General features: G+C 47.2%; 1 protein-coding gene across 1 annotated transcript; it reads left to right on the forward strand.

The window, feature by feature from the left end:
* Nucleotides 1–399: 399 nt before the first annotated feature.
* Nucleotides 400–14,116, forward strand: LZTFL1 (leucine zipper transcription factor like 1). Its single transcript, XM_044253734.1, is given in 10 exon segments — nt 400–548; nt 2,828–2,952; nt 5,434–5,628; nt 5,994–6,054; nt 7,168–7,239; nt 8,848–8,913; nt 9,000–9,077; nt 11,533–11,709; nt 12,451–12,554; nt 13,656–14,116. Coding segments are annotated over 10 exon segments (900 nt in total). The 5' UTR covers nt 400–545; the 3' UTR covers nt 13,675–14,116.
* Nucleotides 14,117–14,339: the final 223 nt, after the last annotated feature.

The raw sequence follows: 14,339 nt of genomic DNA on the forward strand, positions 1-14,339 counted from the left end.
AAGTCTATCGTGGCACCAGGCAGAGCAGGAGCTGCCGGCCTTGGAGAGGAACCAGTCCGGCCACCCACGCCCAGGCCCCCTGAGACCACTAAGAAGTCGGCGAGTCAGCCCTTCAAGCCCCAACCGGCGTCGTCACCAAGCCCGGGAAGGGAGGGACAGCCCTTCCGGACAACCCAAACTCCGACGCGCCAGAGCGCCCCTGAACGTGAGGGTCCAGGCCGCCTCTCCTCTCCGGTTACCATCGGCTACGGGGCCGCGTCCCAAAGTCGGCGTGGCGCAGATAGGAGGGACTTCCTGCTCTGGAAACCAGTGCGCATGCGGCGGTGGGCCGGTTACACTGTACTTCCTGTCGCGTGATCGTGAGGGCCAATAAAAGTGCAGCACTGAGGGTCACGTGCCTCCGTTCCCATTAGCAACCGGAGGCTTCTAAACAAGTTGCCCTCCCTCCGCATCTTCTGCGGCCCAACCACCGGCGGCGACCCGGGGCTTGGCGGGGCTCCGCCTGGCCTCTCGGGCTCCTCTGGTCTGTGACTCTTGCCGCCGCCATGGTGAGTAGCCGGCCGGGAGCCACAGCGCGCGGAAGAGATGCGGAGCGGGGCCGAGGGAGGGCGTGGCTGCTTGAGCCCGCTCACGGGCCTCCCGGCTGGTCCCCAGAGTTCAGTTAACCTCGGCCGCAGCCCCTCCTGCAGACGAGCAGCCTCTCTCCGTCGCGTGGCGCCGCGTCCTTCCTCGCTCCCGCCTGGGACCAGTGGCCCAGGTCACACCTCGAGGGAGCTGGAGGGAAAGGTCTCCTGCAGATTCCAACACCCAAGAAGGCGCAGGGCAGGCTTCTCTGTTCCTAAAACTCCCCAAGTTTTTAAAGACACACGCAGGCACACCATTTGGCGGCATGAACAGTCATGTATGATAACGAGTTGAGGAGGGAGAACGTGGTGGAATCTGGCTTTCCGGTGTGAGAGCGTCATTAGAGAGTCCACACCGTCCACTTGACAGCCCAGTACACTTGAATGATTCTTCTTTTGTTTTGACCTGTTCAGAAGAGGCTAGTTGTTCCGTGTGCTAAAATATATACATTCATCCTTCCAGCGGTTATAGGATGTCAGCTTAAATAGCTGCCCTACTTAGAGCAGTGCCCAGTGTTCAGAAAAAGGGCTGAAACCAGAGTTGGGGCACCATTGAAATGGGTCACTGAAATACATCAGCAATGAAATGAATTTAACATTGTGGGTCAGCTGTACTCAAGTTAAAAAAATAAGTAAAAGCTCCCAGGTGCTCATAAAAATAAAACAAGTTGCTAGTGAGCTTTACAAAAGCAATTTGAGCAGCATATGGGTTTAAGGACTAGGGGATAGCATGGGGATAGCAACAGTAGAAAGGGTATGGAGAAATGCAAGGGTAGCTATAGGGATTCTCAGGTTTTAGGTTTTGAGGTTTTTTTTTAAGCATGAATAAAGTTTGTATATATAGTCTTCCCCATAGTCTGAAGGAAAAAGAAACCTGTAGAATGTTGAGAGGGGGGAAATAGTTGGTTAATCAAGTCCTCCAGGAGTCTGAAAGAGAACCAACTAAGGCCTGATGAAGAAGTGACCTTCAAAAGGAAGAACGCTTTTAAGTTCATCTGTTGGCACATATCTATTGCTTGGAGGCACTGTGCTTAGTACTGGGGACGGGGTTACCTCGGGGAACAGGGTGGGCAGGGTCCTGGCCTTTAGAGACATATGTCCTAAGGAAATCGAGTCTGCAGAGAGGAGGTGTGTGGCTGCAGAAGGGCCACCGTGAGCGACTTGGGAGTTGAAGGAGATCATGCCTGATTGTTAGCCTTGGTGTTGGAGGCATCCCTTCCCTGTGTGTCCACAGTGACAAGCCTGAAAAAGGCTTGGAAGTTAGATCTTAGTCTCCCGTAGGAAGGCTATGATAAATGATAGATCATTATTCCTAAAATAAAGATCATTGCTGACTCATTTAGTCCCTGCATTATATGTTCAATGGCATGATGTCCTTTTCAGCATAGCTATAAAATGAAAACTACATTGATCTCTAGCTCATAGTTGTCAGACTCTCTCTTGGTTTAAAATAAAGACCCAATTACTGTCTGTTTCGAAACCAAATACATTTTTTAAAGCTCTATTAGCTAGGGTAAGGTTAAGTTGGTGTAGTAAATATTTAAAAAAAAAACCACCAAAAACAAAAACAGTGGCTTAAAGAATGCAGAAGTGTATTCTGCTCACTTAACAGCCATCTCACTAGTTATCTGAGGTCTGTAGGTCAGTGCTCCTCCACAAAATCAGGAATGCCGGTCTCTTTCATCCTGCTATTTGCCTGACCCCTCCAGAGAAATATGTATGACAAAGACATGCCCACATCATAAGGCTCAGGCTTTGAAGATGGCCCATGTCTCTTCTGCTCACATCGGTTACTGAGCAGTAGTCACGTGGCCAGACCTGGCTGCGGGAAGAGCCGGGAAGCATCACCTAGTTGGGCGGCCATTTACCCAGGAAGAAGCAAAGAACAAAATTTGGTGGGAACCTGGGTGGCTCAGTGGGTTAAGCCGCTGCCTTCGGCTCAGGTCATGATCTCAGGGTCCTGGGATCAAGTCCCGCATCGGGCTCTCTGCTCAGCAGGGAGCCTGCTTCCCTCTCTCTCTATCTCTGCCTGCCTCTCCATCTACTTGTGATCTCTGTCTGTCAAATAAACAAATAAAATCTTTAAAAAGAAAAAAATTTGGTGGACATCTAGCAATCGCTACACCTGGATATCTTGTATATATGTTCATTGTTGGCTCCTTCGACACATCTTCAAGACTAACAATTACTTCTCTCTCTTTTAGGCAGAGTTGGGCCTAAACGAGCACCATCAAAATGAAGTTATCAATTACATGCGTTTTGCTCGTTCAAAAAGAGGCCTGAGACTCAAAACTGTAGATTCCTGCTTCCAAGACCTCAAGGAGAGCAGGTATCAGAGGACTTGAAGGAAACCCAGAGGGAAACAGGACCCTTTCTGGGTGCCGTAGTGGGGATGCTGTAGCAGAGACCATACAGACCGTGGCTGGGATGACTGTGATCAGTTACTCACTGAGAGTAGCTACACCACGCCTTGTGGATAAGTGAAATTCAAGAAAGCGGGTCGTGGTGGGAGGAATCTATTACTAGATATACACCCGTTATAATTACGAGATTGCAAAGTTTCAGAAGAGCCCTCAGGAAGTAGTGAAATGCATGTAGGTTAGTGATCGCCTTGCTGTATTAAAGATCCCAGAACTTGAATTACCGGAGTTATTAATGAAAGGATTAGAGTCGTAAGCCATGACAGTTAGCAAGAAAACCCCTACATAGTTCATACTGAAGAATTAGAAGGGGATAAAATAGCAGAAGACCCTGAAAAACCATTAACTAACAGAAATTATTAGTAGATGATAACTAGTTGGGTTGAACCCATCATGGAATATAATGAAGTCCGTAGAAAATGCATGTTTGATCTAGAGAAAAACAGGGGAATCAACGAAAGAAAAGGACTAAGTAATAAAGAGACATACGACTACTTGGGGGTCAGACTTTGGCACAGTTAAATGACTGATGAGGTGGAAATGCACAAGGCCTCCATGTGAGGCCTTCTCTGTTCCTAAAACTCCCCAAGTGTGAGTGCTGAGTGTCACAAAGCCGTGCTCCGCACTCCGTAATAGACAGTGTCAGCTCTAGGCCGTTACCGAATATAATATGGTCGGCTGGTTTCCTAACCCCCAGCTGATGAAAGCAGCAGGTTCACTGGCCCAGCTATGAGCCAGAAGAAGTACTTCAGTACTCACTTTATACATCGAGTACCTTAATTGTTCAAAGTCATGAACTTGGGTTGCAAAAAAAAGTTGAAGCAGATTTGGTATGTTCCATTAAAGAATATAGGAAGATCGTTAATATATTGAATAAAGACTTTCATCAAAAATAGTTAAAGTTTTGGGTTTTTTTAGACTGGTTAAAATCAGGCTAAATGAAACGCTCAAGAATGGTAAATCGAATACTGTTCACTTGGGTATAGTCTAACTCTGGTAAGACGTTGTGGCCCCTGTCTTCATTATGTCCTTCTGGAAGTGAGGAAGAAAAACTGGGGCTGGGGGCCTTGCTTCTTATTTCCTGAGCAGCTAGAAGTGGGTCAGAACTGGGGGCAGGGCAGGGTGGGGTGAGACTTGGTGGAGGTAGGCGGGGAGGGGAGAGGCCTTTTACTGCTGAACTTCCCTTGGAAGTAGGAGCCACGTGCAGTTGCTTTCTCAGGATTCAGCTGTCAGGCATGTTAACTGAGATTGCTGGAAATGATTGTGGGGCTGAGTCACCCCACTCCCCGCAGGACCAGCAGCATACCACCCCCGAGCCTGCGCTCCCGTCTGTAAAGTGAGGGGATTGAAGAACATGGCTCTGAACTTCCCTCCCAGGTTCCATAGTGTAATGGTTAGCACTCTGGACTCTGAACTTCCCTCCAAACCCAAACACTCTCTGTGCAAGAGTAGGTTTAATGCTACTGGTGATGTGATGGGTGGTCAGTGCTCAGAGGAGTTTGTTTGTTTTTTTTTAATTCAATTAATTAACATGTTGTACTATTAGTTCCAGAGGTAGAGGTCAGTGATTCATCAGTTGCACATAACCCCCAGTGGTCATTACATCATGAGCCCGCCTTAATCCCCATCACCCAACTACCCCCTCCCTCACCCCTCACCCCTCCAGCTACCTTCAGTTTGTTTCCTGTGATTAAGAGTCCATTATGGTTTGTCTCCCTCTTTGCCTCTCTGATTCCATCTTGTTTTATTTTTTCCTCTCTTCCACTGCGATCCTCTGTTTTGTTTCTTAAACTCCCCGTATGAGTGAAATCACATAGTAATTATCATTCTCAGAGGAGCTTTAACTAAGAGAAGTCGGTTTCTTTTTCATTGGGGCCTAGATGCTAAGAGAAGCAACATGTAATTGACCACTGATTTTCTTACACTCGTTTACTCTCATGTGGGTAGTTCATACAATTATTGAAATGCTAAACAAATAATAGAAAGAAAAGAGAAACAACATCTTCCAGATGACTTTTGAAACCACTAAATGGGCTAAGACTAATTTTAGCAGAGATTAAAGTAGAAAAAATTTTAAACTGAAAAACTAAAGAAAAACGTGAACGTTTGGGGGACTGTTTGCGACTATGGACCTCGTATTAGAGGATGTGCTCGTCCACTGCATGATCATTAAAGTAGACCTCAAAGATTACCCGAGCTTAGAAGAAAACTAACTGAGCTTGAATTATTTTTAGTGTGTCTTATTAAGAAAGAAGATCGTTCCCAGAGAGATTTCCACTATAACCCTTGAACCCTTCCGATGACGTGAATGTGGGTTTCTTAATTTTGTTGTATTTGGTAAACAGTCTGGGTTGTTTCTCCTGAAGCCTGGGACTGTGGCTGTTTTTCAGGCTGGTGGAGGAGACCTTCACCATAGACGAAGTCTCCGAGGTCCTGAGCGGGCTGCAGGCTGTGGTCTACAGCGAGGTGGAGTCTGAGCTCATCAACACAGCCCACACCAACGTCCTGCTCCTGCGGCAGCTCTTCTCTCAGGCTGAGAAGTGATACCTCAAGCTACAGACCGATATCTCTGAACTTGAAAACAGGTACCCACATCTGTACCTGCAGTTAGGGTAGGAGGGGCCCAGGCAGGATCTCAAAAGTTAGCGAACGCCTTTGCCGCTTCTTAAGACTGGCGTGTGAGAAAGTCTGCGGGGAGCAGCAGCGAAGCATCTGGTCACCGAGTGGTCTCTTAGGTGCAGCATGCTGGAATATTCCAGTTTGGTCCATGTGGTTTGGATTCCTGGCCATTAGTAACTGTTTTGGATATGGTAAAGTTTCCTTCATGGTGCTCTGTCCTTCTGCCCTGTTGTAGTAGATCGGGACCAGTGATTTTATTTTTCTGGGTGTGTGGTCCAGATCTAGTCTAAATGAACTTTTTTTTTTTTTCATATTTGTTTTTACCTTCAAGAGAATTATTGGAACAAGTTGCAGAATTTGAAAAAGCAGAATTTACATCTTCCAATAAAAAGGTAATTTTTGGTCATTCTGAGTTCATTTCTGAACAGCCGGTATTTCAAATCCTGAAGTTGCACAGAGCAGTCAGGGGTGAAAGTGAAAACCATCAAGGAAGAGCCTTCAGTTCCAAGAGCAAACCTCACAGGTTGCCTTGTATTTTCAGGCAAAAAAAAAAGGAACACTTTGGAAGGAACTCTGGAAACCTGCTTCAGTCTCCTCTTGCTCACTTGTGTGTGCTCTCTCTGTCACACACACACACACACACACACACACACAGAATCCCTACAGTCCATCTTACTCCCCGCCCTATAACCTCTTCACTGGGTTGACGCTCAGCACAGGCGTTGGTCCTGGCCCTGTCTCTCCCCCCAGGTGACCTTGAACAGGTTGCCTCCGTCACTGAGCCCTGTTTTCCCCATCTGTTAAGTGGACACAATCCTCGCCGTGACTCTTGACCTGCTTCTCTTTTTAAACATTGTCATTGTTTGCAGTGACCACCTCACACGGCGTCGGGCGGGCGCCCCGCAAACGCTCCCTGGTGTCCGAGTGAGGGAAACGGTACTGACATGAGCCCATGAACAGACACGTAAAACACAATTTTCCAGTGATTCACTTGGAACATAATTCTGGCTAAGAAATGTCTGGGGCGGAGGGTGTGGATTCACCTGTTTTTAATGCGTATCGTTGAACGGCCACAGTATTTGCGGCAAGTTACTCCTCACCCGTGGCGTAGCCACACGTGACCGTTTTCCCCGACGCGGGTTCAGGCAGAAGTCTCTTTCAAGCCCCACATGTTAAAACTCCTGTCCTTAGAGGCTGGCGTCTGTATCTGCTCTGGTTTCCAGCACCTTCCATCCTGCCTTTCTTCCCTCCTTTCCCTTCCATCTGAATTTATTTAAAAGGATTTGGGGAGGACAGGTTCCCTCACATCCCTAATCTGTTTGGGGCACTGCAGGGCAGGCACTGTCCTTGTCACTGGGGTGTAGCAGAGAACCAGACCTACAAAAACCCCTGCCCTGTGGAGTTGGCACCCCCATGGATATGTTTTTACAGTGTTTTTTGCTTAGAATGTGCAAGTGTTGAGTGATTACATGTGATTTTGGTTTGATTTCTGTATTTTGTGTCAGCGCATCGTAGAGACCATGAAGCCCAAACTCGCTCCACTTAATGAGGGCGGAAGCACGGAACTCCTGAACAAGGTAATGTCCTCGTGGCAAGAAAGCCAGACCCTCTCCCTCGGCCCTCTCACGGCCTGCACCTGGAGGGAGGAGGTGGCGGATTCGGGCCGCGGTCCACTGAGGGTCATCAGTCCACTGTAGTCGTTCTGCTTCGTGGTGCCATGGGCCAGAAGAGGGCACTCACATTCCAGAAAGTCTGAAGCAGCTCTTAATTTCATCATTTTGTGTGACACGAAGGGCATGGCATTTGGACAGCGTTTTATTAATGGACATTTGAAGTTTATGATCTACAATAGCAGGGATGGGGTTTTGAATTAGGAGGGTTATAAAAGTTAACTACCAGTGTACAAGTATTTGTCATGGCTCCTGTATTCTCAACATTGTGCCAGATGTTATTAGATAAAAAGCAGTATAATACGGAGTCTTTTGTCCTCAAAAACCTTATCGTTTCATTGAGCAGGGAGAATTAATTTCTGGAAGCGAGATTGCTACCCATGTGCCCAGGGTGGCTGAGAAGACACAGTTCACGTGGATGTGAGCAGCAGAGGACAGACTTCGGGGGGAGGTGGTCCCTGAGCTGGGCTGAAGGCTGAAGACGGATGAAATTGTCAGAGGGAAGAACGGGGGCATGGCAGGCAGGGCGGTGGCGTGGGCAGCTGGGAGAGGCAGAAAGAAGAGTGCTGTGACTTGGCACAGAGTCCGCGCTCTCTGACAGGGCCGAGGTGTGTGTTGGAGCTCAGGGAGGCAGGGGACTGGGCTCACAGCGGACTCTCGTGGTGGAGCTGCTTGAAGCAAAGGCCTGAGGCCTCAGGTCAGGCAGAGGCATCTAGGGTCTTGGGCAGAGCGTGGCACTGATAGAGACTGTGTTTTAGGATAAGTACCTGTGGCGGGCTGTGTCAGCTGGGAAAAGACGCAAGAGTGGCAGGATCAGCTGGTGAGAGGTGGGACGAGAGGGCTGAGGACAGAGGCCTGAAGGGAGCCTGAGAGACCGGGGAAGAGGCTTAGAGCCGCAGGTGACGCCCCGGTGGGGAGACCAGTGGGCTGGGTGGGACGAGAATCACGCCAGTGACCAGAACACGCAGGTGTTCGAGCTCTTCTAGAATTTCAACTTAATTTTGGGGGCTCCTGGGTGGCTCAGTCGGTTAAGTGGCCGCCTTCGGCTCAGGTCATGATCCCAGGGTCCTGGGATCGAGCCCCACATTGGGCTCTCTGCTCAATGGGGAGCCTGCTTCCCCCTCTGCCTCTGCCTCTGCCTGCCTCTCTGCTTACTTGTGATCTTTCTCTCTCTCTATCTGCCAAGCAAATAAATAAACAAACAAACTTAAAGTTTGCAATTCAATTTTGAGGTGAAACACTTTCAAGTATTAAAAATACCACAGTCAAAATAATAAACCTGAATTGGGGCTCCTGGGTGGCTCAGTGGGTTGAGCCTCTGCCTTCGGCTCAGGTCATGATCCCAGGGTCCTGGGGTCAAGCCCCGCATCAGGCTCTCTGCTCAGCAGGGAGCCTGCTTCCTCCTCTCTCTCTGTCTGCCTCTCTGCCTACTTGTGATCTCTGTCTGTCAAATAAATAAATAAAATCTTTTTTAAAAAATAAAAAATAATAATAAACCTGAATTTACCCACAAAGGAAATTTCCAGACTTCAAGAAGAGAACGAGAAATTGAAGTCAAGGCTGAAGACCATTGAAATGCAGGTAACTGAGAAGTACTTTGACAAAAATATTGGAAGCATTGCCTACAGGCTGAATATTGAATGTGTGTTGTTTAAATCTGATTATAGGCAACACATGCATTAGATGAGAAGTCAAGGCTAGAAAGAGCACTGCAGGATTTACAGCTCGATCAGGGAAATCAAAAGGTGAGAGAAGTTTTAAAGGTAGGCAGTAATACTGTAATAACTTTGTGACAGTGGATCACTGCACTGATCATGGGGGTCCCTGTGTTGGTCACCTGAAAATGATAGGGCATTGCGTATCAATTATACTTTAATTTTTTTAAAAAGGTGTAATAACTTTTAGCTTTCTTTTTCACATTTTTCAAGTAGAATAAAGTTACGAACTTAATATGAAGTGTTGAGGGGCGCCTGGGTGGCTCAGTTGGGCGTCCGACTCTTGATCTCGCTCAGGTCTTGATCTCAGGGTCATGAGTTCAAGCCTTGCCTTGGGCTGCACAGTGGGCTCCACAAGGGCATGGAGCTACTTAAAAAGAAGAAGTCTTAGTTACTGTTTGTTATGGCCCTTCCCTTCCACTCTCTGAGAAGGGTGCCACTGTTGTCCTGCCTCGGGACACCCCCGTCCAGGAAAGGCTGGGGTGAGGGGTGTCGCCAGGGCAGGGACACAGCTCACATGTTCCCCATGTCCCCAGAGCCCCCTAGCACACAGATATGCTGAAGTTGTTTTAAGTTCCTCCCCCTTTTACCTTGACATTGCACTTACAATGGGGGAAAAGGAGGGGAAGAAAGAAAGACTTTTTAGTTCATTGGATGTGTATTTGGTTTTGTTATACAGAACTCATTAGTAGTGAAGTCGGCCTTGGGTGAGTATGACAAAAGAGAATGAATTTACGGGGTCTGCATCTTCACATCCCCCATGTCTGGCGGGGCTCGTGTGATGCGCTGAAACACAGGGCTGGGTCTCCAGGCCTGTCTCGGGTGGGTCAGTGAGGCTCGCTCCCGCTGTGGGAAGTTCGCACAGACAAAGTTCTGTCTCCCATGGCCTTCCCATCGGCACCAGATGCTGGAACAGACTTCCTGTCCCCAGGCCATGTAAGTGGCTTTGCAGGGTGGCTCTGGCTTTTCCCGTGGTTGTACTATCCTTGCCAGTGTCTGCTAAACACTCCCCAGACTGACTTTGCTAGACTTCTATTGTTAACAGGTTTTTTTTTAATTTTTAAGATTTTATTTATTTGTCAGAGAGCCAGTGAGCTCAAATTGGGGGAGGAGCAGCAGGAGAGGGAGAAGCAGACTCCTCACTGAGCTGGGAGCCTGAGTGGGGCTTGATCCCAGGACCCTGAGATCATGACCTGAGCCGAAGGCAGACGCTTAACTGACGGAGCCAGCCAGGCATCCCTCTTGTTACACTTTTTTATGGAAAAATTCAAACATACAGAACAGTAGGGGGACCAGGACAAGACACGCCCTGTACTTGTCACTCGGCTTTACTGATCACCAGGGCTTGGCCAGTCTGGTTCCCCATTTACCTTCTCCCCTCCCACCATGTTTTTTTGAAGCAGATCTCAGACATGACATCATTTCGTCTGTAGAGATTTTAAAATAGGAATACTAAAAAAAATTAATAAAATAGGAAGATAATTCTTAGATGACTAAAAAAAAGGAAAATAAATATGGTTTTCAATGCTATTTAAAGGACCATAGATTTATAAAACACAGAGCTACATACTTCAGAATGGCTTTCTAATTTCTCAAAAGTAAAACTGTTACAAACATTTTTAGATAATGAATTTGTTTTTAAAGCCATTTTGGACTTTGTTCCAATTTTACTTTTCAGACTTTAGCAAAAGCAAAATGTGTACATGCTTTCACTAGCTGTGATGAAGTAAAATCTTTTTAAAAGACCAGATTTCAAAAATGAGTGAGGAATTTTGTTGGTAATACTGCTTCTCCTTCACGTTTAGCAATTAGAGACCATTTTCCTGTTTAGTAATGCAGCTTTTTTCTGTTACAAATTTATCTAGTCAAAGACAAGATCCAGCTGACAGAGTGTACAAACATGCCTGTCACATTAATACAAAAAAAAAAAAAAACCTTAAGATCTTATAAATTTAGCAAGTCATATAATCAGTAAGCATTGATTAGGCTCTCATATTTTAATGTAAATAGTGACTAAGACATAGATTAAATTTTTGATATAAACTCTGTAAGTTTATTATTTTTCCATCTGTATCATTCAAAATTCTTCACCAGGATTTTTTTTTTTAACCTGACTTTTCAAAAATGAAACGTGTTTGCCTTCCCTATCCGGGGACACACAACTTGTTAGACTTAGGATCGCACCTCTCTCCTGTTCCTCTTTGGAATTCCAGCCATTTGTAAATGATATTTTACATGTCTGGAGTTGAGTGACCACTGAGTGTCCGCCAGGTTCACGGGGGCCGAGGGTGAGCTGGGCCCACCGGCGACCCTCTAGGAGCAGGAGCTTACCCAGGCTGGTGGGGGGCCGGGGAATCTGGGGGCCAACACACACACACACACACACACACACAACATTCCTATCACAACACCAAATCACTGTTGTACAACAGTCACCAACTGAGATGTCAACATGAAATTATGTCAGTGTGTATATCTTTCATAGGATTTTATAAAAGCCCAAGACCTGAATGACTTGGAGAACACAGTAGCTGCTTTGAAGAGTGAGTTTCAGAAGACACTTAACGACAAGACAGAAAACCAGAAGTCCCTGGAGGAGAATCTGGCGACCGCCAAGCACGACCTACTCAGGGTTCAGGAGCAGCTGAGCATGGCTGAAAAGGTCAGGTTTGTCTGCGTGCGTCTACCTTGCTGAGGAACAGGGGTGTCACCGAGGGACCCACACTGGAGGCCAGCCATAGATTTTCCTTACCTTTTCTCAGGGTATTGGCCAATACATGTTCGAAAATGATCATTTCCGGGCATTGAGATCCTTCTGTGTTTGGCACTAAGATATCTATGATAATAGAAAATTGCCACTCCTTCCTTTGGAATGGTCAGAGACTCAGCCACGGATAGCTTATGTGAGCAGCGCGGCACCTCCGTGTTGCCCGGCCCCCTGCAGCCCAGCACAGAGATGGCTGACTTCTCTTGAAAGGATTCTACCCCTTGTTTTTAATTTCTATGAAATATGTAGAGAACCGTGTTCTTCAGTTTAGGGATGAGACTCTTAAGCATATGGGAGCTAAAATGTAACTGAACGAAAAATCCTCCTCCTAGAATACTGATACCATGTTGGGATTCTGGGGAAAGAGCATGCGTATTTCACCTGAGAATTAGTTTACCGTTTCAAACAGATTTCTCATTGTCCTTAGTTCCATGCTAACAATGTTGCGGTTTTCTTGGGAGGAATGTATTTTTAAAATTTGCAGCCTTAATTTTACGTAAGTATATTCTAAAAAGAAATTCGAAAATAATATAAAAGTATTGGTAGAATTAGAGCTAAAGCATACATGTTTATGAGATGTGTTATTTCTCTCCATCTCCGCTTCGTAGTAACAGACCGATGCTTTTCACTGTGCAGGAATTAGAGAAGAAATTCCAACAAACAGCAGCTTACCGAAACATGAAAGAGATGCTCACCAAGAAGAATGACCAAATCAAAGACCTGAGGCGAAGACTGGCCAAGTAAGCCTTGCAGATCCCGTGCGCCTCTTGGTTTTGTCTCACCGCCGGATCGCTGTGTGTTTGTCACTAAGTCTCAGTTTGTGTCCAGAGAGGCCAGGCCGGGGGTGCCTGGTGTCCCCTAGTCTAGAAGCCTGTATTTGAGGAACGCAGAGGAGGTCTGGCCAGGCCGTCCACACTGTCCTTGAGGGCTTCGGTGGAGGTTCTGAGGGACTTTAGACTCACATGCACATGCACACACATGGCTACACCGGGCTACCCTTGGCAATGCATTCCTTTAAGCAGGACAGCAGAAAGGAAACCCAGCAAGCTTCCAGGGTATCCTTGGGCATTTCTCCTCGGGAATGTCCTCAGGAGCCTAAGGCCTGGTCGTCCTGTGCCCGCCCTCAGCAACAGTTCAGGTGCTTGAGAATGCAGTCCCTGCAAGTGGGTGCCCTTGCCAGCCTGGCTTAGAGCCCCACGCGCCACGGAGCACCGGGTCCCTAACCATGCGCTGCCCTGGGACGGGGAGGGACGTGTGCCGTTACTGGAGCTCAGCTCCCAGAGCGGGGACCCTGCGGCCGCGCCCCCGCCACACAGTCACAGCTCAACCCCAGCCCTTTCGGCCCACGTGTGCTCCGCTCCTGGGGCTCGTGTCTGTCCTCTGCGGTTTGCTCCGGAAACTCCGCGGCCCTCTTACCTTAATCAGGGCTCCGGGGGGAACAGAGCGAGGAAGTAAATCGCAGATCCACTTCGTCTGTAGAGGAGGGGGGTCTGTTAACCTCGCCCTCGCGTCGCCCCATCAGCACTTTGTGACCGTCCGACGACTCAGATCATTACGGAGTCTCTGCTGTCCTCAGCTGTCCTGGGTCTAAATGCCAGCTCCAGAGACTCGGAGTCCGAAGGTGGCCTTGCACTTCTCTGGTCCTTCGTCCCCACTGGGGTGCCCCGCATGGTGCCGTGGCGGTCTCTGACTTCCCCCTGTAGTGATTCTAAGTGAAAAATGCACTGTGACTGGGGTGGTCGCTGGAGAGCTGGCGGGTCAACTCACGGGGGAGCAATGACAGCCACAAAGAGTATCATGTTATTATTTATGGTCTTAACGGAATTTTCATCTCTTTGCAGGTACGAACCTGAAGATTAAACCCCAAAGAAGATTTCTCCTGGAAGCCACCAGCACGTGGAAGCCCAAGCCAGTTCACCCCTCAGTCATGTATTTTGAAGCAGTTTGTTATATTCCCTCTCTTTATTTTTCTAATATATAGACTTGGCTTCTGATATTTAGAACGAGACTTCCTGTTCCAGTTCCCTAATTAGAAGAGGGGAACCTACTGACCGACTCTGGCCGGTCCTCCCAGAGCCCTCTGAGCGCTCCTGAGTCTTCGTTCCGATGCAGTGAGAATTCTTTATTAGTCAAGAAGAGATGGTTAGGGTAGGAAGAAGAGTCTTAGCTGTTTGCATTAGTATGAAAAGCACCCGTTTCAATAAATGTTAGAGCAGCGTTGTCTATTCTTGTACGTTCCCCAGAGCAAAAATACAGTTATTAAAGAGAGTAACTACAAATAAACCTGATTTTTCAAAATCAAGTTCATTTTCTCTATTTCATTTTAAAATATGAATGCACTGAAAATGTGTCTACTAACTTTTATAGGCAGCATTTTTATCAATTATAAGGAAAATTAATAGCAAACAGGATCTGATTAACTTCAGTCTAAATGCTGTAATTATCAGAGGACGTGCAGACATTTTTTTTTTAAGATTTTATTTATTTGACAGAGATCACAAGCAGGCGGAGAGGCAGGCAAAGAG

This window comes from Neovison vison, chromosome 6, assembly GCF_020171115.1.
Source record: "Neovison vison isolate M4711 chromosome 6, ASM_NN_V1, whole genome shotgun sequence".
Taxonomy (NCBI): Eukaryota; Metazoa; Chordata; class Mammalia; order Carnivora; family Mustelidae; genus Neogale; species Neogale vison.